Source organism: Heterodontus francisci, chromosome 3 (genome assembly GCF_036365525.1).
Source record: "Heterodontus francisci isolate sHetFra1 chromosome 3, sHetFra1.hap1, whole genome shotgun sequence".
In the NCBI taxonomy this organism is placed as follows: domain Eukaryota; kingdom Metazoa; phylum Chordata; class Chondrichthyes; order Heterodontiformes; family Heterodontidae; genus Heterodontus; species Heterodontus francisci.
In genome coordinates this window covers 203393779-203420645 of record NC_090373.1, presented here as the reverse complement: position 1 = coordinate 203420645, position 26867 = coordinate 203393779, and the positions used below count along the sequence as shown (strand labels likewise).

Below are 26867 nucleotides of genomic sequence, written 5' to 3'. Positions count from 1 at the left end.
ATGACATTGAAGGAACGGCAATATAGTTCCAAGTCAGGATGGTGTGTAGTTTGGAGGGGAACTTGCAGATGATGGCGTTCCCATGCATCTGCAGCCCTTGCCCCTCTAGGTGGTAGAGGTTCTGGATTTGGAAGGACCCTTGGTGCATTGCTGCAGTGCATCTTGTAGATGGTACACACTGCTGCCACTGTGCATCAGTGATGGAGGGAGTGAATGTTTGTGGATGGGGTGCCAGTCAAGCGGGCTGCTTTGTGCTGGATGGTGTCGAGCTTCTTGAGTGTTGTTGGTGCTGCACCCATCCAGGTAAGTGGAGAGCATTCCATCACACTGCTGACTTGTGCCTTGTAGATGGGGGACAGGCTTTGGGGAGTCAGGAGTTACTTGCTTCAGGATTCCTAGCCTCTGACCTGTTCTTGTAGCCACGGTATTTATATGGCGACTCCAGTTCAGTTTCTCGTCAATGGTAATCCCCAGGATGTTGATAATGGGGGATTCAGCGATCGTAATTCTATTGAATATCAAGGGGAGATGATTAGATTCTCTCTTGTTGGAGATGTTCATTGCCTGGCACTTGTGTGGCTCGAATGTTTTTTTTTATTCGTTCGTGCGATGTGGGTGTTGCTGGCTAGGCCAGCATTTATTGTCCATCCCGAATTGCCCTTGAATTGAGTGGCTTGCTTGGCCACTTCAGAGGGCATTTTAAGACATTGCTGTGGGTCTTGAGTTACATGTAGGTCAGATCAGGTAAGGACAGCAGGTTTACCATCCCTAAAGGACATTACTGAACCAGGTTGGTTTTTACAACAATCGACAATGGTTTAATGGTCACCATTATGCTAGCTTTTAATTGCAGATTTTTAAAATTCATTCATGGGATGTGGGCCTCGCTGGCGAGGGCCAGCATTTATTGCCCATCCCTAATTGCCCTTGAGAAGGTGGTGGTGAGCTTCCTCCTTGAACTGCTGCAGTTCTTGGGGTGTAGGTACACCAACAGTGCTATTAGGAAGGGAATTCCAGGATTTTGACCCAGCGGCAGTGAAGGAACGGCAATATAGTTCCAAGTCAGGATGGTGTGTGACTTGGAGGGGAAATTGCAGGTGGTGGTGTTCCCATGCATTTGCTGCCCTTGTCCTTCTAGTTGGTAGAGGTCATGGGTTTGGAAGGTGCTGTCGAAGGAGCCTTGGTGCGTTGCTGCAGTGCATCTTGTAGATGGTACACACTGCTGCCACTTGAGTGTTGTCGGTGGTGGAGGGAGTGAATGCTTGTGGATGGGGTGACAATCAAGTGGGCTGCTTTGTCCTGGATGGTGTCGAGCTTCTTTATTAATTGAATTTATTAATTTATTAATTGTATTCAAATTTCACCATCTGTTGTGGTGGGATTCAAACCCATGTACCAAAAGCATTAGCCTGGGCTCTGAATTACTGATCCAGTAACATTACCACAAAGCCCTGCCTCCCCATTGTCATTTATCCGCCCAAACCTGGATATGTTTTGCTGCATTTCTACACGGACTGCTTCATATCTGAGAAGTCGCGAATGGTGCTGAACATTGTGCAATCATCAGCGAACATCCCCACTTCTGACCTTATGATTGAAGGAAGGTTATTGATGAAGCAGCTGAAGATGTTTGGGACTAGGACACTACCCTGAGGAACTTCTGCAGTAATGTCCTGGAGCTCAGATGATTGACCTCCAACAACCACACCCAACTTCATTTGTGCTCGGTATGACTCCAACCAGGGGAGAGCTTTCCCCCTGATTCCCATTGATTCCAGTTTTGCTAGGGCTCCTTGATGCCATACTCGGTCAAATGCTGCCTTGATGTCGAGGGCAGTCACTCTAACCTCACCTCTTGAGTTCAGCTCTTTTGTCCATGTTTGAACCAAGACTGTAATGACGTCAGGAGCTGAGTGGCCCTGGCGGAACCCAAACTGAGCGTCACTGGGCAGGTTATTGCTAAGCAAGTGCTGCTTGATAGCACTGTTGACGACACCTTCCATCACTTTACTGATGATTGAGAGTAGGCTGATGGGGCAGTAATTGGCCAGGTTGGACTTGTCTTGCCTTTTGTGCACAGGACATACATGAGCAATTTTCCACATTTCCGGGCTCGAGGCCAGTGTTGTAGCTGTACTGGAACAGCTTGGCTTGGGGCGCAGCAAGTTCTGAAACACACATCTTGAACACTATTGCCAGAATGCTGTCAGGGCCTTTGCAGTATCCAGCGCCTTCAGTTGTTTCTTGATATCACATGGTGTGAATCAAATTGGCTGAAGACTGGTATCTATGATGCTATGGACTTCAGGAGGAGGCCAAGGTGGATCATTCACTTGGCAATTCTGGCTGAAGATTATTGCAAATGTGCTGGGCTCCCCCATCATTGAGGATGGGGATAATTGCGGAACTTCCTCCTCCAGCTAATTATTTAATTGTCTACCACAATTCACAATTGGATGTGGCAGGACTGCAGAGCTTAGATCTGATCCGTTGGTTATGGGATCGCTTAGGTCTGTCGATTGCATGCTGCTTCCATTGTTTGACATGCAAGTAGTCCTGGATTGTAGCTTCACAAGGTTGACACCTCTTTTTGAGGTATGTCTGGTGCTGCTCCTGGCAAGCCCTCCTACACTCTTCATTGGACCAGGGTTAGTCTCCCGGCTTGATGGTATCGTTAAAGTGGGGGCCATGCCAGGCCATGAGGTTACAGATTGTGGTTGAGTACAATTCTGCTGCTGCTGATGGCCCAATTTTGCCCAATTTTGCATTGCTAGATCAGTTTGAAATCTATCCCATTTGGCACAGTGTTAGTGCCACAAAATACAATGGAATCCTCAATGTGAAGATGGGACTTTGTCTCCACAAGGACTGTGCAATAGTCACTCCTACCAATACTGTCATGGATAGATGCATCTGCTGCAAGCAGATTGATGAGGACGATGTAAAGTATATTTTTCCCTCTTGTTGGTTCCCTCACCACCTGCCGCAGACCCTGTCTAGCCAGTTTGGTTAGTAGTGGCGCTACCGAGCCACTCTTGGTGATGGACATTGAAGGCTCCCACTGCACCCTTGTCACCCTCAGCGCTTCCTCCAACTGCTGTTCAACGTGGGGCAGTACTGATTCATTAGCTGAGGGAGGTCAGTAGGTGGTAATCAGCAGGAGATTTCTTTGCCCATGTTTGACCTGATGTCATGAGAATTCATAGGGTCCGGAGTTGATGTTGAGGATTCCCATGGCAACGCCCTCCCAGCTGTATACCACTGTGCCGCCATCTATGCTGGGTCTGTGCTGTCAGTGGGACAGGACATATCCAGGGATGGTGATGGTGGTGCCTGGGACATTGTCTGTAAGGTATGATTCCGTGATTATGACTATGTCAGGCTGTTGCTTGACTAGTCTGTGGGACAGCTCTCCCAACTTTGGCACAAGCCCTCAGATGTTAATAAGGAGGACTTTGCAGGGTCGACATAGCTGGGTTTGGCATTGTCGTTTCCGGTGCCTAGGCCGATGCCGGGTGGTCCATCCGGTTTCATTGCTGCCGGAACCCCCATCGCTAGAATAAGTTCCGGTCCAATTCAGTACAAAATTTACCGTCACTAGGACAAATGTGGATTAGTTAAGGAAAGCCAGCATGGATTCGTTAAGGGCAAATTTTGTTTAACTAACTGGCTTGAGTTTTTTGATGAGATAACAGAGAGAGTGATGAGGTAATGCGTTGTTGTGGTGTACATGGTCTTCCAAAATGCATTTGATTACGCGCCACGTAACAGGCTCATGGAATAAAAGGGACAGTAGCAGCATGGAAATGAAGTTGTCTGAGTGAGAGGAAGCTGAAAGTAGTGGTGAACAGATATTTTTCGGATTGAAGCAAGGTATATTGTGAGGTTCCCCAAGGGTCAGTCTTAGGACCACTTTTCTGATCTATATTAAAGACCTAGACTTGGGTGCACAGGGCATAATTTCAAAATTTTCATATGACACAAAACTTTGAAGTATTGTGAACTATGAGGAAGATAGTGACAAATTTCAAGGGGACTTAGACAGGCTAGTGGAATGGGTGAACATGTGGCAGATGAAATTTAATGCAGAGCAGTGTGAAGTAATTTGTTTTGGTAGAAAGAACGAGAAGAGGTAATCTAAAATAAAGGGTACAATTATAAACAGGGTGCAGGAATCGATGGACCTGGGGATATATATTTTATATATTTTAAATCTGAGATAGATAGATTTTTGTTAAGTAAAGATATTAAGGGATATGGACCAAAGGCAGGTATATGGAGTTAGGCCATGATCTCATTGAATGGCGGGACAGGCCTTGAGGGGCTGAATAGCCTACTCCTGTTCCTATCTTCCTATGTTCTTATATCCTATGTTCCTATATTCCTGTATGTGCACAAATCATTGAAGATGGTAGGGCAGGTTGAGAAAGCGGTTAACAAAGAACATAAGACCATAAGAAATAGGGGCAGGAGTTGACCATATGGCCTCTCAAGACTGCTCTGCCATTCAATATGATCATGGCTGATCCTGGGCTTCAACTCCATTTTCCCACTCACTCGCCCTTGATTCTCTGAGCGACCAAATATCTGTCTATCCCAGCCTTAAATGTATTCAACACTCTGGGGTCAAGAATTCCAAAGAATTACAACCTTTTGAGTGAAGAAATGTCTTCTCATCTAAGTCCTAAATGATCAGCCCCTTATCCTGAAATTATGCCCCCTTGTTCTAGATTCCCCAGCCAGCAGAAACAATGTCTCAATATCTACCCAGTCAAGCCCCTTCATAATCTTGAATGTTTCAATGAGATCACCTCTCATTCTGCTAAACTCCAGAGAATATAGTCCCAATTTACTCAGCTTCTCATCATAGAGCAACCCTCTTACCCCAGGGACCAATCTAATGAACCTTTGCTGTACTGCCTCCAATGCAAAAAGATAGTTCCTTAAATATGGAGACCAAAATTGCACACAGTATTCCAGGTGTGGTCTCACCAAAGCCCCATACTGTTGTAGCAAGACTTCTTTATTCTTACACTCCAGTCCCCTTGCAATAAAGACCAGCATGCTACTTGCTTTCCTAATTGCTTTCTGTACCTGTATGCTAACGTTTTGTGTTCCTTGTACGAATGCACCCAAGTCTATCTGAGCATGAACATTTGTAAGTTTCACCTCTTTTAAAAAAATTCTGTTTTTCTATTCTTACAAACAAAATGAATAACCTCACACTTCCCACACGATAGTCCATCTTGTTGCCCATTCACTTAACCTGTCTATATCTCTTTGAAGCCTCTTTGTGTCCTTCTCACAGCTTGTATTCCCACCTAGCTCTGTATTGTCAGCAAACTTTACTCTCTGTCTCTTCGTCTAAATCATTAATATATATTGTAAATAGCTAAGGCCCCAGCACTGATCCTTGAGGCACTCCACTAGTCACAGCCTGCCAAATTGAAAATTCCCCATTTATCCCTACTTTCTGCTTCCTGTCTGTTAATCAATCCTCTATCCATGCTCAAATATCATGCCTAATTCCATGAGCCCTCATCTTGTGTATTAACCCTTTGTGTGGCACCTTATTGAAAATCCAAGTATACTACATCTACTGGTTCCCCCTTTTCTACCCTACTTTTACATCCTCAAAACCTCAAATAAACTTGTTGAACGGGATTACCCATTCGAAAAACCATGTTGACTTGTACTAATAATACTATGCTTTTCTAATGCATTGTTAAGACTTCCTTAAAAATAGATTCCAGCACTTTTCTGACGACTGATGTCAGGCTAAATGACCTGTTGTTTCTGTTTTCTCTAACCCCCCTTTCTTGAATAACAGTTTTACATTTGTGAACTTCCAATCTGCTGGGATTGTTCCAGAACCTGGGGAATTTTGGAAAATCATAACATCGACTATCTCTGCAGCTATCTCTTTTAGAACCCTAAAGATTTAGGCCATCAGGTACTGGGAATTTGTCAGATTTTAGTCCCTTCAGTTTCTGCAGTACTTTATATCAGCTGTTATTAATTACCTTAATTTCCTCACTCTTATTAGCCTCTAGGTTACTGTCAATTTCAGGTATGTAACTTGTATCTTTGACCTTGAAGGCAGACACAAAATATTTGTTCAATGTCTCTGCCATTTCCTTATTCCCTATGTTAATTTCTCCTGCCTCTGCTTCCAAAGGACCAATGTTTACTTTAGCTACTTTCTTCCTTTTTATATGCTTGTAAAGCTCTTACAATCTGTTTTTATATTACTGGCGAGTTTACTCTCATTCTATTTTTTCCCTCTTTATCAACTTTTTGGTGGCCCTTTTCTGGTTTCTAAAACATTCCCAATCCTCAGACTTACTAATATTCTCTGCAACATTATAAGTCTCCTCTTTCATTCTATTACGATCCTTAACCTCCTTAATACGCCGTAGATGGATCTTTCTCACTGGGTTTTTGTTTTTCAATGGAATATATTTTTGTTGAACATTTTGAATTTTTTCTTTAAATGCTTCCCACTGTTTATTTACTGTCCTATTTATCAACCTTAGTTAGCTCTCCCTCCATACCCAGGTAATTGGTTTTGTTTTAGTTTAAGATTCTTGTTTGTGATTGGAGTGTCGTTTTCAAACTTAATGTGGTATTCAATTGTATTATGATCACTATTTGCCTGTGAATCTTTCATTATGACATTACTAATAAACCCTGCCTCATTGCACAATACTATTTCTAAAATGGCTTTATCTCTAGTTGGTTCCAGAACATATTGCTCCAGGAAACTGTCACAAAAACATTCTACAAACATATCTTCCAAACACCCTTGCGAATTTGCTTGGTCGAGTCTATGAAGCTTAAAGTCTCCCACAATAATTGCAATACCTTTGTTACAAGCTCCAAGAATTTCTTATTCAATGCTCTGTCCATTGGTATAACTAATGTTAGGGGGCCTATAAACTACTCCCACTACCATTTTCTGACCTTTGTTGTTCCTAATCTCTACCCATACGGATTCCACTTCATGATCTTCTGAGCCAGGATCCTTTCTCAAGCATATGGTATGCTGGGCTTTATAAATAGTGGCATCGAGTGCAAAAACAAGGAGGTTATGATGAAACTACATAAAACTCTGGTTCAGCTTCAACTGGAGTATGTGTCCAATTCTGGGCAGCACACTTTAGGAATGGTGTGAAGGCATTCGAGAGGGTGCAGAAAAGATTCATGAGAATGGTTCCAGGTATGAGAAACTTCTGTTTGTGGATACATTGGAGAATCTGGGTCTGTTTTCCTTGGAGAAGAGAGGCTGTGTCTGTACCCCTTGAAGAAGAGAAGATTAAGAGGAGGTTTGATCAAGGTTTTCAAAATTATGAGGGGTCTGAACAGAGTAGATAGGGAGAAGCTGTTCCTATTGGCAGAAGGGTCAAGAACCAGAGGAATCAATATATGGTGATTGGCAAAAGAAGCAACAGTGTCATGAGGAAAAAAATTTTTCACAGCTCATGGTTAGGGTATGAAATGCACTGCCTGAGAGTGTGGTAGAGACAGATTCAATCAAGGATTTCAAAAGAGAATTGGATAATTATCTGAAGCAAAGAAATTTGCAGGGCTACGGGGAAAAGATGGGAAAGTGGAACTAGGTAAGTTGCTCTTGCAGAGTTTCAGCATGGACATGATGGGCCAAATGGCCTCCTTCTGTGCTATAACCATTTCTATGCTTCTATTCTATGACTGTGATCACAGGTTTTCTGGCAGGTCTGGCAATCCGTGAAGCATGGCTCTGTGTGTTCCCATCTCACTTTTTCTGTACACTGCCCCATTGAGTCATCTGGAGCAGAACTTGCATGCAACCTTGCTTTCTGGTGAGGTGGCACCTGTGCTACCCTTTCCCTTTGCCTTTTCTGCAGGCCACTCATGCCCACTGTTACGACTAGGCGGAAGGAGTACACTGTTAATGCAGTCCTACTTCTCCACAGATCACAGCATATCAATAAATTTTCCCACTTACCGAAACAGCCAATAAGATATCCTATTTGACCCCAGAATAAAGCACACCAACCAGGTTTATTTAATAAACAACAAAATTATCTGTTTATTATAAAACCACATCTTAACCAATAATTAAGTAAATATATACGGAATTGAAGTATTAAAGCCCCGTTTTTTTATATCCTAGTTCTCACACACACTCACATATATCCAAATCCGGTTCATTGGGAAAAAAGGAATTTTTGTTTCCAGCTGTTACAAAGGAATAGAAGGAATTAAAAAAAAAACTTAGACTACAATGATCTGAAAGGAAGTCAGTAGTTGGTGGCCAGTAGGAGTCTTTCTAGGTGAGGTTGATGAACAGTCTGCTTTGGGTAGACGTTCAAAGAAATTCAACTGCAGAAGGCTTCACATCAGTCTTATAACAGGTGTGCAGCAACAGAGGTGTCAGTTCTCATACACATTTGATGCAAAAGTCCTTTTTAAAGATGCAAAGTTTCTGCAAGAATTCAGGACGTCTTCAAAATTATAGGAGGCAACAATACAACTTCATACAAACTTTTGCTTTTCGAGAGCAAGGATTTTTCGAAGAGAGTTAATAGCTTTCTTCTGAACTCCTGGCAGGTCCATCTCACATTTCAATTGCCTGCTGGCTTTTAAAAATTCAAAATGAAACAACATTTCCAAGCAAGTCTCATGCTAATCACAAGTTCTCTATTGTCACAACAAAGGATAGTTCTTAAGTCAACCCCCCTGTGTTGGTTACTTGAAATCACCTGTTGTCCAGTAGTTGTTTACTAGGAAAAACCAGGAACCTCTTGTTGACCTTCCTCTTTTTAACAGAAAAAACATAATGTTCAGTTATCTCTAGATGTTTCAATGTCCATGAAATCTTTTTTTTAGTTTTAAAAAAAGTAAAGATTCCCAGGTTTTGACACAAAAATGGAAATTCCACAACACCAGTGTCTCCCCAATGTGCAGACACTGCCTCGGAGACTATCATGGATAGATGCATTTGTGACAGATAGATTGGATGGATGTAAGTTATTCCCTCATGTTCTTTCGTCGTAAGCTCAATCTGGCAGCTCTGACCTTTAGGACTCTGCCAGTTTGATCAGGTGGTACTACTCAGAAACTCTTGATGATGGACTTTGAAGACCCCACCCAGAGTGCATTCTATGCATTCGCTACCCTCAGTGCTACCTTCAAGTCATGTTCAACATGGAAAGTTACTGCTTCATCAGCTGAGTGAGGGTGGTAGGCAGTAATCAGAACTGGGTTTCCTTCTTCATTTTGACCTGAAGCCATAGGCTTCATGGGCTCCAGAGCGAAGACTCTCAGGCACACTCCCTGACTGTATAGCATTGTGCCTCCAGCTCTCTGATGTGTCTGTCCAGCGGGTTGGCAGGACATACCCAAGAATGGTGATGAAGCAGACTAGGACTTTGGCTGATAGTTATGCTGATTCTGTGGGTACGACTATGTCAAGCTGTTGCTTGACTATTTCGAGGGACAACTCTCCCAACTTTGGCAGCAGTCTTCTAGTGTTAGTGAGTAAAGAGGCAAAATCGAGTAGCCATTATAAATATGGGTAGGGAAGTATGTAACTAAGGAGAGTTTGAGGGATAACAGAATGCAATGAAATGAAAGGAGAGAACACAAGGTGGGTGGAATGCAGATTGAAATCACGGAGCATGAGTGTGTCACATAGTGGCACAGTGGCTGAGGGAGGAAAGTAGGAAAGATATTATATCTCAAAAAGGAACAAGTGCTGCTTGAATTGTTTGTGGCGGATGAAGTAGTTAAAAGGACAAGCGAAAGAGGTGGAACAAAATGAGGTGCTCAAAAGAGGAGAAGGTAAAAGAGATAAGAGCAGGGGGAGAGGGATAGGTATGACTTGTGATAACAAACATAGTGCCACCACGTGTTTTGGGAGTGGCATGTGGTGATGAGTACAGCTACCACTTGGAAGCCAAGGTTCTGTCAAAGCTGTGCTATCAATACAATTGTCCATCATAAGGGGAATCGCAAGGACTTTGTTCACAAATGAACTAACATTCTGTAGGGAAATGCAGATTGTTGATCGGCTGGCAGAGTCCAAGGAGAGTAATGGTATGGAAGAATGGCATGAGGAGAAGTTTGCTCTTTATATTTTGAATTTTCTACCTCAGAGAGCTGGGTCATTGAATATATTCAAGGCTGAGTTGGACAGATTTTTGATGTACAAGGAAGTCAAGGGTTGTGGTGGGCAGGCAGGAAAGTGGAGTAGAGGCCATGATCAGATCAACCATGATGTTATTGAATGGTGAAGCAGGCTCGAGTGGCTAAATGGCCTACTCCTGCTATTACTTATGTTCTTATGGGAATAGCCCTCAGAAGATCATCGAGTGAGGAAGTCAATGAAAGAGGGGACTTGTGCATTTAGGGCTGCTGCTTGTAAGGAGGCAGAGATGGACACTTTGGAGAGCACCGAAAGAATCACTGACTAAAATCTTTACTCTCATTGAGACTCCAGTTTTTTACTACAACTGCTCAATAATTTAACCTTTAACTGTCTTGGCAAATATTTATCCTTCAATCAACATCACTAATAACAAGTTGTCTGGTTATTGTCGCATTGTGGGAGCTTGCTTGCGCAAATTGGCTGTTATGTTTCCTACTTTGCAACCGCAACTGCACTCCAAAACCTCCTTCATTGGTTGGAAAATGCTTTGGGATGTCTGAGGCCATGAAAGCTGCTATATAAATGCAACTCTTTCTTTTCTTTTTTTAACTGTAATTTTATCCTCATATCTGTGAATAGCAGCTTGGCTTCTGCTTATTAACTTAACTGTACATTCTTATCTTTAAACCTGATTGAATAGAGGTGGAGGGCAATGCTTTGATGGCATTAACCAAGCACAACATATCCCCTAGTTGCTTTCAAATTTATTTTTCTTAGTTCTTGGAATATGGGCAACACTGACAATGCTACATTTATTGTTCAACCCAAGTTGCCCTGAGAAGACCCCTGAAACCTGCCCTGAAGGTGTCGACATCTCCATAACAGTGCCAGACAGGGGACTACAGGGCACCACACAGCAACAGCCAAAGAAATGATGATACTTAGTTACTTAGCATGCACATGCTGTACTATGGGATTGCACTGTCAAATTATTCACCATTAGTAGTTTGGTAGTACAGAACTTGAGAAGTGCTGAAAATAAAGACATTTTGTCGAAGCTTTTCATCTTGCTCTCATCAGGACAATACACAAGAATAACCAATGTAAGGGAAAACAACAACTTATACTGCATAAGAAGAGAGTACTGATTGGTTGGCACGGTCTACCGCAAGCCTACCTTCACTGTTCAATAAACGCGTTGGGATTCTTACAGTACCACATGCTATAAGATTGGCCTTATTGGCAACCTCATAAATAGGGCCCAAGCCATTTGCTCACAATTCAGGTTTGATACTGAAATAGGGCGACTCAAAGACATCCTGCATGACAATGACTACTCTGAACAGATGATTTCTCACTGTATGTCGCGTAAACGTATGAACGGGTTTAAAGCCGTCATTTTCGGCCCTGAAAAGTGTCCAGTCTACCTCAAATTACGCTGGAAGGGTAATGCATCCCAAAAATTTGAGCAACAGGTAAAGTTAGCTGTTTCTCACTGCTGCAACGCAGTAGCAACATGTGTGGTATTCACCACTAACAGGATGTTGCCGTCAAGCCAAAAAGATGCCCTGCCTTCCGCACAAATGAGTACTGCGATATATGAATTTCAATGCCAGTGTGATGCTAAGTATATAGGCTGTACGCCCCAAAGACCAGCGGATCATATCAAACAACATGTCCCTTCCGCTGTTTGCAATGGGCAAGGTATAGGCAGTACCCAACCAGCCGGTGTCCAACATTAGATGTGATTCCGTGATTGGACAAGGTTTGCTAAATAATTTGCAGTTTGCTAAGTATTACGCTGACAACTAATTTAAGATTGTCAGTTAGGCTCGCAGTGTGGAGCATTTGCAAGTATTGGAAACTACATACATTAATACACAGGGCCCTGTTCTTTGCAGACAGAAAGAACATTGCACATGTTTCAGCTGAACAAAATAAGTGACAGCCATTCGCTGTATCATTCCTCAGGGCAATGCCTGGACCAATCAGAGTCAAGCTGCCTGGTTTAAATTTCAAACTAAGCTTGGCAGTTAACTGTCAGTCACTGTAAACAGGTGCATTCTCCATGGCAACACCTCTACCAATCAGAGTTCACTTGCCAACCAATCAGCACTCCCTTCTCATGCAGTATAAATTGTTGTTTTCCCTTACATTGGTTATTCTTAAAGATTGTCCTGATGAGTGCAAGATGAAAAGCTTTGACAACATGTCTCTATTTTCAGCAATATTCACCATTAGTTATTTTATCAGGATTGTAAAACAGACACAAATATAAAGCAAAGCTCACAGGTAACTGTGATACAATAATATGAGAGAGTAATTGTTTTATATAAATATTTACATTATCTTTTCAGAGAACTGTTGAAAGTTATGTAGAAAAACGTGTAGGGAGTACCTATGGACCTCCAAGTGGGCGGAAAATGACTATATTTGTTGATGATATCAACATGCCAGTTATCAATGAATGGGGAGATCAGGTAAATAACTTTAACTTTTAATAATTCATCCTAGATTTACCCACTGGTATTATCTCAGCTAGTTGGGACTTCCACCTGTCAGAGAGGTAGTTTCCTGACCCAACTAAACTTCCAACCTTGGTGACATTTGCATATATAGGGGGTTCTCTGGCTCTGTCGCATTTGCTCTTATGATGCCATTCAGGGTTTCCAAAATGTATTTTTTTTGCTGAAACAAGACTACCTGTCAATGGCTGCTGAAGACCTTGACATCTTTGTCAGTGGCTCCTTTGAGTCTGCTATAGAGAATGTCAGTTGCATCTCCTTGTCTGCAGTCCACAGCTGAGCTGTACATCATCTTCTCCATTGATCTCACAGTCAACATGAAAGAGATCTGGGATGTGTAACAGTGGAGGCTTTCCTCATGCCCAGGATAACTACAAACGTGTTGCCACCAGGGCACCAGAACCAATCAGCAACTTTCGTACAAAGCCTACCATTAATATCCATTCTAATGTCTGATCACATCAACAGCATCCAGGCAGCTGCCACAACTCCTTTACCCTGTGGCAGGCTGCCAATATCTGCAAATATCAATAACGTTCTGAAAATTCAAACACAGAATCTGCTATTAAATCACAGAGCAGAAAAAGTGTCAAATGTGATAAAGGTGATTAATTTAATGGGAAATCAATTAATTTCTCACCCATAGTAGTGTTTTTCTTAGAAGAAGGTTTATTAACCTGACTCCTACTCTGGGGTCCTCAGCTAGTGCCTTCAGAAAAGCTGGTGCAAGATTGCTATTCCTGGCTATTGACTTGTAATGCTCGTGCCTGTGAGGGCCCAGCTGTAGAGTGCTGCATCTCAGATGTTGCAGGGAAAGCCTGGTTCAGCTAACTTGCAGGTTTTGTTGTGAGAAGCGAATGTCTATATTCTCCAAAAAGGCAGAGGAATTGTCCTGTATACTGTGATGGGGCACTATAATTTTTTCTGGATGGATTAGCTAAGAAAAGCAGAATGATCTCATTTATCCCAGTTTATCATGAGTTAATGCCATATGCCAAACAACCATCTAAAATTTAAGCAGCACCATTTTTCTTGTTTTTTGGCTTTTAGATTACTAATGAAATAGTTCGTCAGATGATAGAAATGCAAGGAATGTACAACTTGGATAAACCAGGAGACTTTACTAAAGTTGTTGATGTGCACTTAATGGCTGCAATGATCCATCCAGGGGGAGGGCGTAATGACATTCCACAGCGTTTAAAGAGGCACTTCACAATCTTCAACTGTACACTCCCCAGCAACACTTCAATCGACAAAATCTTTGGTAATTATCAGCTCTGGTTTGTTTCTATCAAATATTCCAGCTTTGCAGAAAATGCCATTATTATCCTGTTGTACATCATACATATCTTATAAATATTCTGTGCTGCTAATTGTAATGCCATCTTAGTGTCATACAGAAATTAAGTTCTGAACAAAAGATTTCATCTGATTAAGTGTCAAAACAACAACTAACCCAAATAATGGGCTGAATTTACAGGCGGAGGGCCTGAAAATGGATGCTGTTCCTGTCTGCCACGTGGGCAGCACCCCCACCCCCCAACGATCACATGACGGGTGGTCATTTTGCATAGTCGAGGCACAGGTTACCCTCAATTATGTGGTGGGGGTGGGAGGCGTGTCGCCAATTACGGTGTCAGATGGCTCCAAAGCAGATGCTGGGGCCTGCCTGCCCTGCATTCACTCCTACCTTATATTCTCTGGCAGCTTTCATTTGACTGTTAAAAATGCTGCTGAACTGATTAATGGAACCTCAATGCCACCCCTCGCGCCTCCCCCCCACCCTCACTGAGAAGGACATCAAAGGATGTGTGAGGCAAGACATAGGGTGGCTCCATGGTTCAGCGATGCCTCCCTGCTGATTCTCCTCCAGGCTACAAGGGAAAGGCGGGAGGTTCTCTTCCCAGTAATGGCAAGAACAGGTCCTCCCACTTGACCAAGCAAGATCACAGAGGAGGTCAGCAACTGTGGGGTCACCCACTGGAACTAGGTCCAGTGCTGGAAGAGGATCAACAACCTCCTGCAATCAGCCAAGGTGAGAGGTCCATACCACTCTCATTTTTTGGCGAATGCATGTGAATACGTAAGAGGGTGCGTGACATGGGGAAGGTGTCACTATGATGGCGATGACAGAGGCGCTAGGTTATTACCCCATTCTGACAGATGCATAGCTGCATCTTGGCCCCAGGCCACCTACTTTCATATCTCACTCCCCTTAACTCCCCTGACAGCGTGTGGCAGCATGGAAAAATCAGATCCCCCAGTGGGGGACGAGGGGCTGACACCAGCAGAACTGTCATGTTGATCTCTCTGCCAGTCTCTACTTTCTCCATCCTTCCTCTTGCAGGACAAGTGGGCCCATAACAAGAGGGAGACGTCCCAGACTGATGGAGGAGCTCATGATCTGTCCTCTCACCACCTCTGAGGAAGAAGCCTTAGAACTGGCAGAGACCCAGGGCAGCTGCGTAATTTCGGATGTGAAGACTACAGTCCCTGCGCAAGAGACTGAGGATTGGCTTCCATCGACATACTCATTAATGTTGGAGACCCACATCACACATGGTTGTCATGAAGAGATCGGCACAGCCTAACCCACACATGTCTGTGTTCTCTCATGCAAGTCAGTGTCTGCAGGAGATTGCAACCACAGGGCGACTGCCATCAACCTCTGAAGAGGAAAATCACTCAGAGGATGCAACGTCACATGACTCTCCTGCATCTTCCACCAGCTTAGATACTTTCACCTTAGTGGGTTACCACTCAGCTATAGAATCAGGGTCACAGGCTGGTGAGAGCACCATACACAAACCAGAGCAGCTGGCTGAGGTTGATACAGACAAGGCCTCTGATGGTCGGAGAACTGTCGGTAGTCAAGCCCATGCTGAACCCCAGGATGATGACAAACCTCTGGCATTGACAGCACAGAGTATGCTGGAATTGCACAGAGATGTAAAGCAACATATGGCAGAGATGTCAGAGGCCATGCACAGCCATGAGCTGACAATGGAGGAGACCATTGATGACTGCTACCGTGTCTCAGGCATGTGAGCACATGGCGTTCTCCATTAAGAGGTTGATGATCACCCTCATGGAGACCCAGATCCCACAGATGCACGCAGACATGCACAGCATCACCTTGGGCATGAGCTCAACACAACAGTAACCAGGTGAGAGAAGGACCAGGAGCCTGAAGACGTCTCTTGCTCCTCGTCCGTCTGTTCCTGGAGACTTCTCCCGCTCCTCCTTCTCTGGTGGTTTCAAGTGGACCTGAGAAGGGGAAAAGGCTGCCTTCCACATCTGAGCGCTCCCCTCAGGACGTTTTGAATGTGGACACTGGCTCCTCAGCCCCTCTGCCAGTGAGCTCAGTTCCAGTGGCCGGAATGCCTGAGGAGAGTTCTGCACTAGACCTTCCATGCCTCAGGCAGCCAGAGGACGCCCACCAAAGGCATCACAGGCCAAGGGGCAGCCTTATCAGCAACTTGCCTCCAGCCCAGCTACTGTCGCAGGGTTCACACCGCATTAGAGCACTTGCAAACATGTTAAGAAGACCACCTAGCCACACTTTGGGTTCCACGGGTGTAGCAACGAAGCAAATTAGTGGTTAATTAAAAGTTCTTTTGTGCCAATCATTACCCATTATTGTCTGAAAGCCATGTTCCATTATGCCTTAATTGTGAGCTGCTGACTTCCCCCTCCATCCTTCGAGCAATGCCAATGTAACCACAGCCCTCATTAACCTGCCAATGTGATGAGAGCCTTTGTTAACGTATGGTCTCCAATAGGCACTAGTGTGTATTGCAGCCAGTCACAAGACAGGGAACACAAGGGAAAGGAGGCGAAACAGTTCATGCATTAAGGTGAGCCTGTGACTTTATGTGAGTGGACATCAGTTTGGCTGGAACCGGGTCAATATGTGGTTGTCTCTTGTCTCCTTTGTATGTCGCCCAACCTGTCTGGCCTCCTGCACAGTGTTTTCATCATCCATTGCTGCTTGCCCCTCTTCCTCCTCTTTGTCCTCCTGATCGGTGGATGAGTGTAGCTCAGGCATGTCCTCATTACATAAGGCCTCCCAAACTTCAGCAGCGCTAGATTGTGTAGAGTACAGCAGACCACCACAATACATGACACTCTTGACAGAGCATACCGCAGCACTCCACCAGGTTGATCAAGGCAGCATTTGACATATGGCATCAAGGAGCCCAAGCAAAACTGAGGTCAATGGGAATCAGTGAGAAAATCCTCCACTGGCTGGAGTCATACCTAGCGCAAAGGAAGATGGTTGTGGTTGTTGGAGATCAATCATCTGAGCTCCAGCACATCACTGCAGGGGTTCCTCAAGGCCCAACCATCTTCAGCTGCTTCATCAATGACCTTCCTTCAATCATAAGGTCAGAAGTGGGGATGTTCGTTGATGATTGCACAATGTTCAGCACCATTCGCGACCCCTCAGATACTGAAGCAGTCCGTGTAGAAATGCAGCAAGACCTGAACAATATCCAGGCTTGGGTTGATAGGTGGCAAGTAACATTCGGGCCACAGAGGTGCCAGGTAATGACCATCTCCAACAAGAGAGAATCTAACCATCTCCCCTTGACATTCAATGACATTACCATCGCTGAATCCCCCACGACCAACATCCTAGGGGCTACCATTGACCAGAAACTGAACTGGAGTAGCCATATAAATACCATGGCTACAAGAGCAAGTTAGAGGCTAGGAATCCTGAGGCGAGTAACTCACCTCCTGACTCCCCAAAGTCTGTCCACCATCTACAAGGCACAAGTCAGGAGTGTGATGGATGGGTGCAGCTCCAACAACACTCAAGAAGTCGACACCATCCAGAACAAAGCAGCCTGCTTGATTGGCACCCCATTCACAAATATTCACTCCCTCCACCACCGACGCACAGTGGCAGCAGTGTGTGCCATCTACAAGATGGACTGCAGCAATGCACCAAGGCTCCTCAGACAGCACCTTCCAAACCCGCGGCCTCTACCAGCTAGAAGGACAAGGGCAGAAAATGTATGGGAACACCACCACCTGCAAGTTCCCCTTCAAGTCACACCCCATCCTGACTTGGAACTATATCACTGTCCCTTTAATGTCGCTGGGTCAAGATCCTGGAACTCCCTTCCTAACAGCACTGTGGGTGTACCTACCTCACATGGACTGCAGCGGTTCAAGAAGGCAGCTCACCACCACCTTCTCAAGGGCAATTAGGGATGGGCAATAAATGCTGGCATAGCCAGTGACGCCCACATCCCATGAATGAATAAAAAAAGAAATCTTACAGTCAATGTCCCTAACACCATCATCACTATCCCTGGGTATGTCCGATCCCACCAGCAGGATGGACGCACCAAAGGTGGCAGCACCGTGGTATACAGGCAGGAGGGAATTACCCTGGGAGTTCTCAACATTGATGCTCGACCCCATGAAGTATCATGGCATCAGGTCAAAAATAGGGTGGTCTCCAGGACTTTAAACTAGTGAGTCGGGGGGAAGGGAAAGGGAAAACGACATGATGGTAAATAAAAAGGTAAGCAGCAGGTTAACGTGTGCAGGAGGGTTTAAGTTCAAGGCAGACTATGAAAGAAGCAGAAAGGAAGGATAACTCAGGAGTTATTATTAGAGATGTTGGAAATCATGAGGTTAAGAAAGCTAGCATAAAGGCACTTTACCTGAATGCTCGTAGCATTCGTAACAAGGTTGATGAGTTAACGGCACAAATCATCACGAATGAATATGATTTGGTAGCCATTACGGAGACATGGTTACAGGTTGGTCACAACTGGGAGTTAAATATCCAGGGGTACCAGACTATTTGGAAGGACAGACAGGAAGGTAAGGGAGATGGTGTAGCTCTGATATTCAAGGACGACATCAGGGCGGTGCTGAGAGATGATATAGGTTCGATGGAGAATGAGGTTGAATCCATTTGGGTGGAAATTAGAAACACTAAGAAGAAAAAGTCATTGATAGGCGTAGTCGGAAGGCCACCAAATAATAGCATCACATTGGGGCGGGCAAGAACAAAGAAATAACTAATGCCTGTAAAAATGGTACGGCAATTATCATGGGGGATTTTAATCTACATGTAGATTGGTCGAACCAGCTCAGTCAGGGTAGCCTTGAGGAGGAGTTCGTTGAGTGTATCCGTGATAGTTTTCTTGAACAGTATGTAATGGAACCGACGAGGGAGCAAGCTATCCTAGATCTAGTCCTGTGTAATGAGACAGGAATAATTAATTACCTCATAGTTAGGGATCCTCTTGGAAGGAGTGATCACAGTATGGTTGAATTTAGAATACAGATGGAGAGTGTGAAGATAAAATCCAATGCCAGGGTCCTGCGCTTGAACAAGGGGGACTACAATAGAATGAGGGAGGACTTAGCTAAAGTAGACTGGAAACAAAGATTTTATGGTGGGACAGTTGACGAGCAGTGGAGGACTTTCAAAGCAATTTTTCAAAGTGCTCAGCAAAAGTATATTCCAGTGAAAAGGAAGGACTGGAATAAAAGGGGTAATCTGCCATGGGTGTCTAAGGAAATAAGGGAGGCTATCAAATTGAAAGAGAAGGCATACAAAGTGGCCAAAAACAGCATGAAACTAGAAGATTGGGAAAACTTTAAAGGTCAACAGAAAGCCACAAAAAGAGCTATAAAGAAAAGTAAGATAGAACATGAGAAAAAACTAGCACAGAATATAAAGACAGATGGAACATAGAACATAGAACATTACAGCGCAGTACAGGCCCTTCAGCCCTCGATGTTGCGCCAACCAGTGAAACCATCTGACCTACACTATTCCATTTTCATCCATATGTCTATCCAATGACCACTTAAATGCCCTTAAAGTTGGCGAGTCTACTACTGTTGCAGGCAGGGCGTTCCACGCCCCTACTACTCTCTGTGTAAAGAAACTACCTCTGACATCTGTCCTATATCTATCACCCCTCAACTTAAAGCTATGTCCCCTCGTGTTTGCCATCACCATCCGAGGAAAAAGGCTCTCACTATCCACCCTGTCCAACCCTCTGATTATCTTATATGTCTCTATTAAGTCACCTCTTCTCCTCCTTCTCTCCAACGAAAACAACCTCAAGTCCCTCAGCCTTTCCTCATAAGACCTTACCTCCATACCAGGCAACATCCTAGTAAATCTCCTCTGCACCTTTTCCAAAGCTTCCACATCCTTCCGATAATGCGGTGACCAGAACTGCACGCAATACTCCAGGTGCGGCCGCACCAGAGTTCTGTACAGCTGCAGCATGACCTCGTGGCTCCTAAACTCGATCCCCCTACTAATAAAAGCTAACACACCATATGCCTTCTTAACAGCTCTATTAACCTGGGTGGCAACTTTCAGGGATTTATGTACCTGGACACCAAGATCTCTCTGCTCATCTACACGACCAAGAATCTTCCCATTAGCCCAGTATTCTGCAATCCTGTTACTCCTTCCGAAGTGAATCACCTCGCACTTTTCCGCATTAAACTCCATTTGCCATCTCTCAGCCCGGCTCTGCAGCCTATCTATGTCCCTCTGTAACCTACAACATCCTTCGGCACTATCCACAACTCCACCGACCTTCGTGTCATCCGCAAATTTACTAACCTACCCTTCTACACCCTCATCCAGGTCATTTATAAAAATGACAAACAGCAGTGGCCCCAAAACAGATCCTTGCGGTACACCACTAGAAACTAAACTCCAGGATGAACATTTACCATCAACCACCACCCTCTGTCTTCTTTCAGCTCGCCAATTTCTGATCCAAAGCACTAATTCACCTTCAATCCCATACTTCTGTATTTTCTGCAATAGCCTACCGTGGGGAACTTTATCAAATGCCTTACTGAAATCCATATAGACCACATCCACGGCTTTACCCTCATCCACCTGTTTGGTCACCTTCTCGAAAAACTCAATAAGGTTTGTGAGGCACGACCAACCCGTCACAAAACCGTGCTGACTATCTCTAATGAACTTATTCTTTTCAAGATGATTATAAATCCTACCTCATAACCTTTTCCAACATTTTACCCACAACCGAAGTAAGGCTCACAGGTCTATAATTACCAGGGCTGTCTCTACTCCCCTTCTTGAACAAGGGGACAACATTTGCTATCCTCCAGTCTTCCGGCACTATTCCTGTCGACAATGACGACATAAAAATCAAGGACAAAGGCTCTGCAATCTCCTCCCTGGCTTCCCAGAGAACCCTAGGATAAATCCCATCTGGCCCAGGGGACTTATCTATTTTCACTCTTTCCAAAATTGCTAACACCTCCTCTTGTGAACCTCAATCCCATCTAGCCTAGTAGTCTGTATCTCAGTATTCTCCTCGACAACATTTTCTTTCTCCACTGTAAATACTGACGAAAAATATTCATTTAACACTTCCCCTATCTCCTCCGATTCCACACACAACTTCCCACGACTATCCTTGATTGGCCCTAACCTATCTCTAGTCATTCTTTTATTCCTGATATACCTATAGAAAGCCTTAGGGTTTTCTTTGATCCTATCCGCCAATGACTTCTCGTGTCCTCTCCTTGCTCTTCTTATCTCTCCCTTTAGATCCTTCCTGGCTAGCTTGTAACTCTCAAGCGCCCTAACTGAGCCTTCACGTCTCATCCTAACATAAGCCTTCTTCTTCCTCTTGACAAGCTCTTCAACTTCTTTAGTAAACCACGGCTCCCTCGCTCGACAACTTCCTCCCTGCCTGACAGGTACATACTTATCAAGGACACGCAGTAGCTGCTCCTTGAATAAGCTCCACATTTCGATTGTGCCCATCCCCTGCAGTTTCCTTCCCCATCCTACGCATCCTAAATCTTGCCTAATCGCATCATAATTTCCTTTCCCCCAGCTATAATTCTTGCCCTGCTGTATATGCCTGTCCCTGCCCATCGCTAAGGTAAACCTAACCGAATTGTGATCACTATCACCAAAGTGCTCACCAACTTCTAAATCTAACACCTGGCCGGGTTCGTTACCCAGTACCAAATCCAATGTGGCATCGCCCCTGGTTGGCCTGTCTACATACTGTGTCAGAAAACCCTCCTGCACACACTGGACAAAAACTGACCCATCTAAAGTACTCGAACTATAGTATTTCCAGTCAATATTTGGAAAGTTAAAGTCCCCCATAACCACTACCTTGTTACTCTCGCTCCTGTCAAGAATCATCTTTGCTATCCTTTCCTCTACATCTCTGGAACTATTTGGAGGTCTATAGAAAACTCCCAACAGGGTGACCTCTCCTCTCCTGTTTCTAACCTCGGCCCAGACTACCTCAGTAGACGAGTCCTCAAACGTCCTTTCTGCCGCTGTAATACTTTCCTTGATTAACAATGCCACACCCCCCCCTCTTTTACCATCTTCTCTGTTCTTAGTGAAACATCTAAATCCCGGAACCCGCAACATCCATTCCTGCCCCTGCTCTATCCATGTCTCTGAAATGGCCACAACATCGAGATCCCAGGTACCAACCCATGCTGCAAGCTCACCCACCTTATTCCGGATGCTCCTGGCGTTGAAGTAGACACATTTTAAACCAAGCTCTTGCTTGCCAGTGCCCTCTTGTGTCCTTATAACCTTATCCCTGACCTCACTACTCTCAACATCCCGCACACTGGAACTACAATTTAGGTTCCCATCCCCCTGCTGAATTAGTTTAAACCCCCCCGAAGAGCACTAGCAAATCTCCCCCCCCAAGATATTGGTACCCCTCTGGTTCAGGTGAAGACCATCCTGTTTGTAGAGGTCCCACCTGCCCCAGAAAGAGCCCCAATTATGCAGGAAACCAAAACCCTCCCTCCTACACCATCCCTGCAGCCACGTGTTCAACTCCTCTCTCTCCCTATTCCTCACTTCGCTAGCACGTGGCACGGGCAACAACCCAGAGATAACAACTCTGTTTGTTCTCGCTCTAAGCTTCCACCCTAGCTCCCTGAATTTCTGCCTTAAATCCTCATCTGTCTTCCTACCCATGTCGTTGGTGCCTATGTGTACAACGACTTGGGGCTGCTCCCCCTCCCCCTTGAGAATCCCAAAAACACGATCCGAGACATCACGTACCCTGGCACCTGGGAGGCAACACACCAACCGTGAGTCTCTCTCGTTCCCACAAAACCTCCTATCTGTTCCCCTAACTATGGAGTCCCCAATGACTAATGCTCTGCTCCTCTTACCCCTTCCCTTCTGAGCAACATGGACAGACTCTGCGCCAGAGACCTGTATCCCATTGCCTACCCCTGGTAAGTCGTCTCCCCCAACAGCATCCAAAACGGTATACCTGTTGTTGAGGGAAACGGCCACAGGGGATCCCTGCACTGCCTGCTGGTTCCCTCTCCTTCCCCTGACGGTAACCCATCTGCCTTCTTCTTTTACCTGAGGTGTGACTGCCTCCCGATAACTCCTCTCAATCATCCCCTCCGCCTCCCGAATGATCCGAAGTTCCTCCAGCTCCAGCTCCAGTTCCCTAATGTGGTCCTCGAGGAGCTGGAGCTGGGTGCACTTCCCGCAGATGCAGTCAGCAGGGACACCCTTGGCGACCCTTACCTTCCACATTCTGCAGGAGGAACATTCAACTGCCTTAACCTCCATTCCCACTATTCTAAATTCCCAAGATTTTAACCAATCCCACGATAAAACAAGAAGAGAAATAGAAAAAGCCTTATCTTACCTACACACAACCAAGTCCTTTTTTTTGGTAAAAGGAGGAAGGCAGGTGGGAGACACTACAAGAGTAGTGCCTCGGGTTCAGAAACAGCCCAAATATATAGGTTTCTACTTCCCCAGCAGTCCCTGCTCCACCGAAACTCCCGATGAAATTGACTTCCCAGCTGTTCACTCCTCGCTCGCAATGCCTGTGCTCCTGGAAAAGCTGCACAACGATAGCAAAAGTTTCTATGAATAGATGAAACGAAAAAGAGTGGCTAACGTAAACGTTGGTCCTTTAGAGGATGAGAAGGGGAATTTAGTTATGGGATATGATGAAATGGCCGAGGCATTGAACAGGTATTTTGTATCGGTCTTCACAGTGGAGGGCATTAATAAGATGCCAGTAATTGACAAAGAGACGAACGTAGGTGAGGACCTGGAAACAATCATTATTACGGAAGAGGTAGTGTTGGGCAAGCTAATGGAGCTAAGGATTGATAAGTCTCCTGGCCCTGATGGAATGCATCCCAGGGTACTAAAAGAGATGGCGGGAGAAATAGCAGGTGCACTGGCGGTAATTTTCCAAAATTCGCTGGACCCTGGGATAGTCCCAGCAGATTGGAAAACAGCAGATGTGACGCCACTGTTTAAAAAGGGAGGTAGACAAAATATGGGGAATTATAGACCGGTTAGCTTAACCTCTGTAGTGGGGAAGATGCTTGAGTCTATTATCAAGGAAGAAATAGCAGGGCATCTCGATAGAAATTGTCCCGTTGGGCAGACGCAGCATGGGTTCATGAAGGGCAGGTCATGCTTGACAAATCTTTTGGAATTCTATGATGCAATTACAAGCAAGGTGGACAATGGGGACCCAGTGGATGTGGTGAACCTAGATTTCCAAAAGGCCTTCGACAAGGTGCCGCACAAGAGGCTGCTGCATAAGATAAGGATGCATGGCGTTCGGGGTAAAGTATTAGCATGGATAGAGGATTGGTTGACTAACAGGAAGCAGTGAGTGGGGATAAATGAGTGCTATTCTGGTTGGCAATCAGTCACTAGTGGTGTGCTTCAGGGATCGGTGTTGGGACCGCAATTATTTACAATTTATATAGATGATTTGGAGTTGGGGACCACGCGTAGGGTGTCAAAGTTTGCAGATGACACTAAGATGAGTGGCAGAGCAAAGTGTGCAGTTGACTGTGAAACTTTGCAGAGGAACATAGATACATTGAGTGAGTGGGCAAAGGTCTGGCAGATGGAATACAATGTTAATAAATGTGAAGTCATTCATTTCGGTAGGAGTAACAGTAAAAAGGATTATTACTTGAATGGTAAAAAGTTGCAGCATGCTGCTATGCAGAGGGACCTGGGTGTCCTTGTGCATGAATCGCAGAAGGTTGGTCTGCAGGTACAGCAGGTAGTTAGGAAGGCAAATGGAATTTTGTCCTTCATTGCTAAAGGGATTGAGTTTAAAAGCAGAGAGGTTATGTTGCAGCTGTATAAGGTACTGGTGAGGCCGCACCTGGAGTACTGTGTGCAGTTTTGGTCTCCTTACTTGAGAAAGGATGTACGGGCACTGGAGGGGGTGCAGAGGAGGTTCATTAGGTTGATTCCGGAGTTGAGGGGGTTGGTTTATGAGGAAAAACTGAGTAGATTGGGATTATATTCATTGGAATTCAGAAGAATGAGGGGGGATCTTATAGAAACATATAAAATTATGAAGGGAATAGATAAGATACAAGTAGAGAGGATGTTTCCACTGGCAGGTGAAGCTAGGACAAGAGGGCATTCGCCTCAAGATTAAAGGGAGCAGATTTAGGACTGAATTAAGAAGGAACTTCTTCACCCAGAGGGTTGTTAATCTATGGAATTCCTTGCCCAGTGAAGTAGTTGACGCTTCTTCAGTAAACGTTTTTAAAGCTAAGGTAGCTATCTTTTTGAACAATAAAGGAATTAAGGGATACGGTGAGAGCGCGGGTAAGTGGATCTGAGTCCACGAAAAGATCAGCCATGATCTTATTGAATGGCGGAGCAGGCTCGAGGGGCCGGATGGCCTACTCCTGCTCCTAGTTCTTATGATCTTATGAAAAATGGGCAAGGAAAACTCCTGCTGATTGCCACCTACCACCCCACCTCAGCCGTTAATCAATGTTTCCCCATGTTGAACACCAATTCGAAGAAGCACTGAGGGTAGCAAGGGAACAGAATATATGCTGGGTGGGGGACTTCAATGTCCATCACCAAGAGTGACTCAGTAGCACCACTACTGACCGAGCTGGCCAAGTCCTAAAGGACATAACTGCTAGACTGGGTATGCGGCAGGTGGTAAGGGAACCAACGAGAGAGAAAAACATGCTTGACTTCATCCTCACCAATCTGCCTATCATTGCTGATGCATCTGTCGATGACGGTCTTGGTAGGATTGACCACCACACAGTCCTTGTAGAGACAAAGTCCAGTCTACACACTGAGGATACCTTCCATTGTGTTGTGTGGCACTACCACCATACTAAATGGGATAGATTTCAAACAGATCTAGCTGGTCAAAACTGGGCATCCATGAGGTGCTATGGGCCATCATCAGCAGCAGAATTGTATTCAACCACAATCTGTAACCTCATAGCCCAGCATATTCCCCACTTTGCCATTACCATCAGGCTGGGGGACCAACCTGGTTCAATAAAGCATGCAGGAAGGCATGCTAGGAGCAGCACCAGGCATACTTCAAAATGAGGTGTCAGCAAGGTGAAGCTGCAACACAGGACTACTTGCATGCCAAACAGCGGAAGCAGCTTGCAATAGACAGGGCTAAGTGATCCCACAACCAACTGGTCAGGTCTAAGCTCTGCAGTCCTGCCACATCCAGTCATTAATGGTGGTGGACAATTAAACAACTAATAGGAGGAGGAGGCTCCACAAATATCCCCAACGTCAATGATGAGGCAGCCCAGCACATTAGTGTAAAAGACAAGGCTGAAGCATTTGCATCCATCTTCAGCCAGAAGTGCCAAATGGAAAATTGCCCAAGTATGTCCTGTACACAAAAAGCAGCTCAAATCCAACCCAGCAAATTCCCGCCCTATCAGTCTGCTCTCGATCATCAGCAAAGTGATGGAAGGGGTCGTCAACAGTGTGATCAAGCAGCACTTGCTCAGCAATAACCTGCTCACTGACATTCAGCTTGGGTTCTGCCAGGGCCACTCAGCTCCTGCCCTCAGTACAGCCTTGGTGCAAACATGGACAAAAGACCTGAACTCCAGAGAGGAGGTGAGAGTGACTGCCCTTAACATCAAGACAGCATTTGACTGAGTATAGCATCAAGGAGCCCTAGCAAAACTGCAGTCAATGTGATTGGGGAAAACCCTCCGCTGGTTAGAGTCATACATAGCACAAAGGAAGATGGTTGTGGTTGTTGGAGATCAATCATCTCAGTCCCAGGACTGATGGCCCAACCATATTCAGCTGCTTCATCAATGATCTTCCTTCAATCACAGTCAGAAGTGAGGATGTTCACTAATGATTGCACAATGTTCAGTTC

At 44.9% G+C, this 26867-nt stretch overlaps 1 protein-coding gene across 1 annotated transcript in view; it reads left to right on the top strand.

Annotated features, from left to right (window-relative positions):
• LOC137367180 (dynein axonemal heavy chain 8-like) overlaps positions 1-26867 on the top strand; it is a 2531605-nt gene that overhangs the window by 1597577 nt on the left and 907161 nt on the right. The window contains exons 128-129 of the mRNA XM_068028616.1: positions 12490-12612; positions 13708-13921. Coding sequence (XP_067884717.1) covers positions 12490-12612; positions 13708-13921 — 337 coding nt within the window. The remainder of the gene's footprint in view (positions 1-12489; positions 12613-13707; positions 13922-26867) is intronic.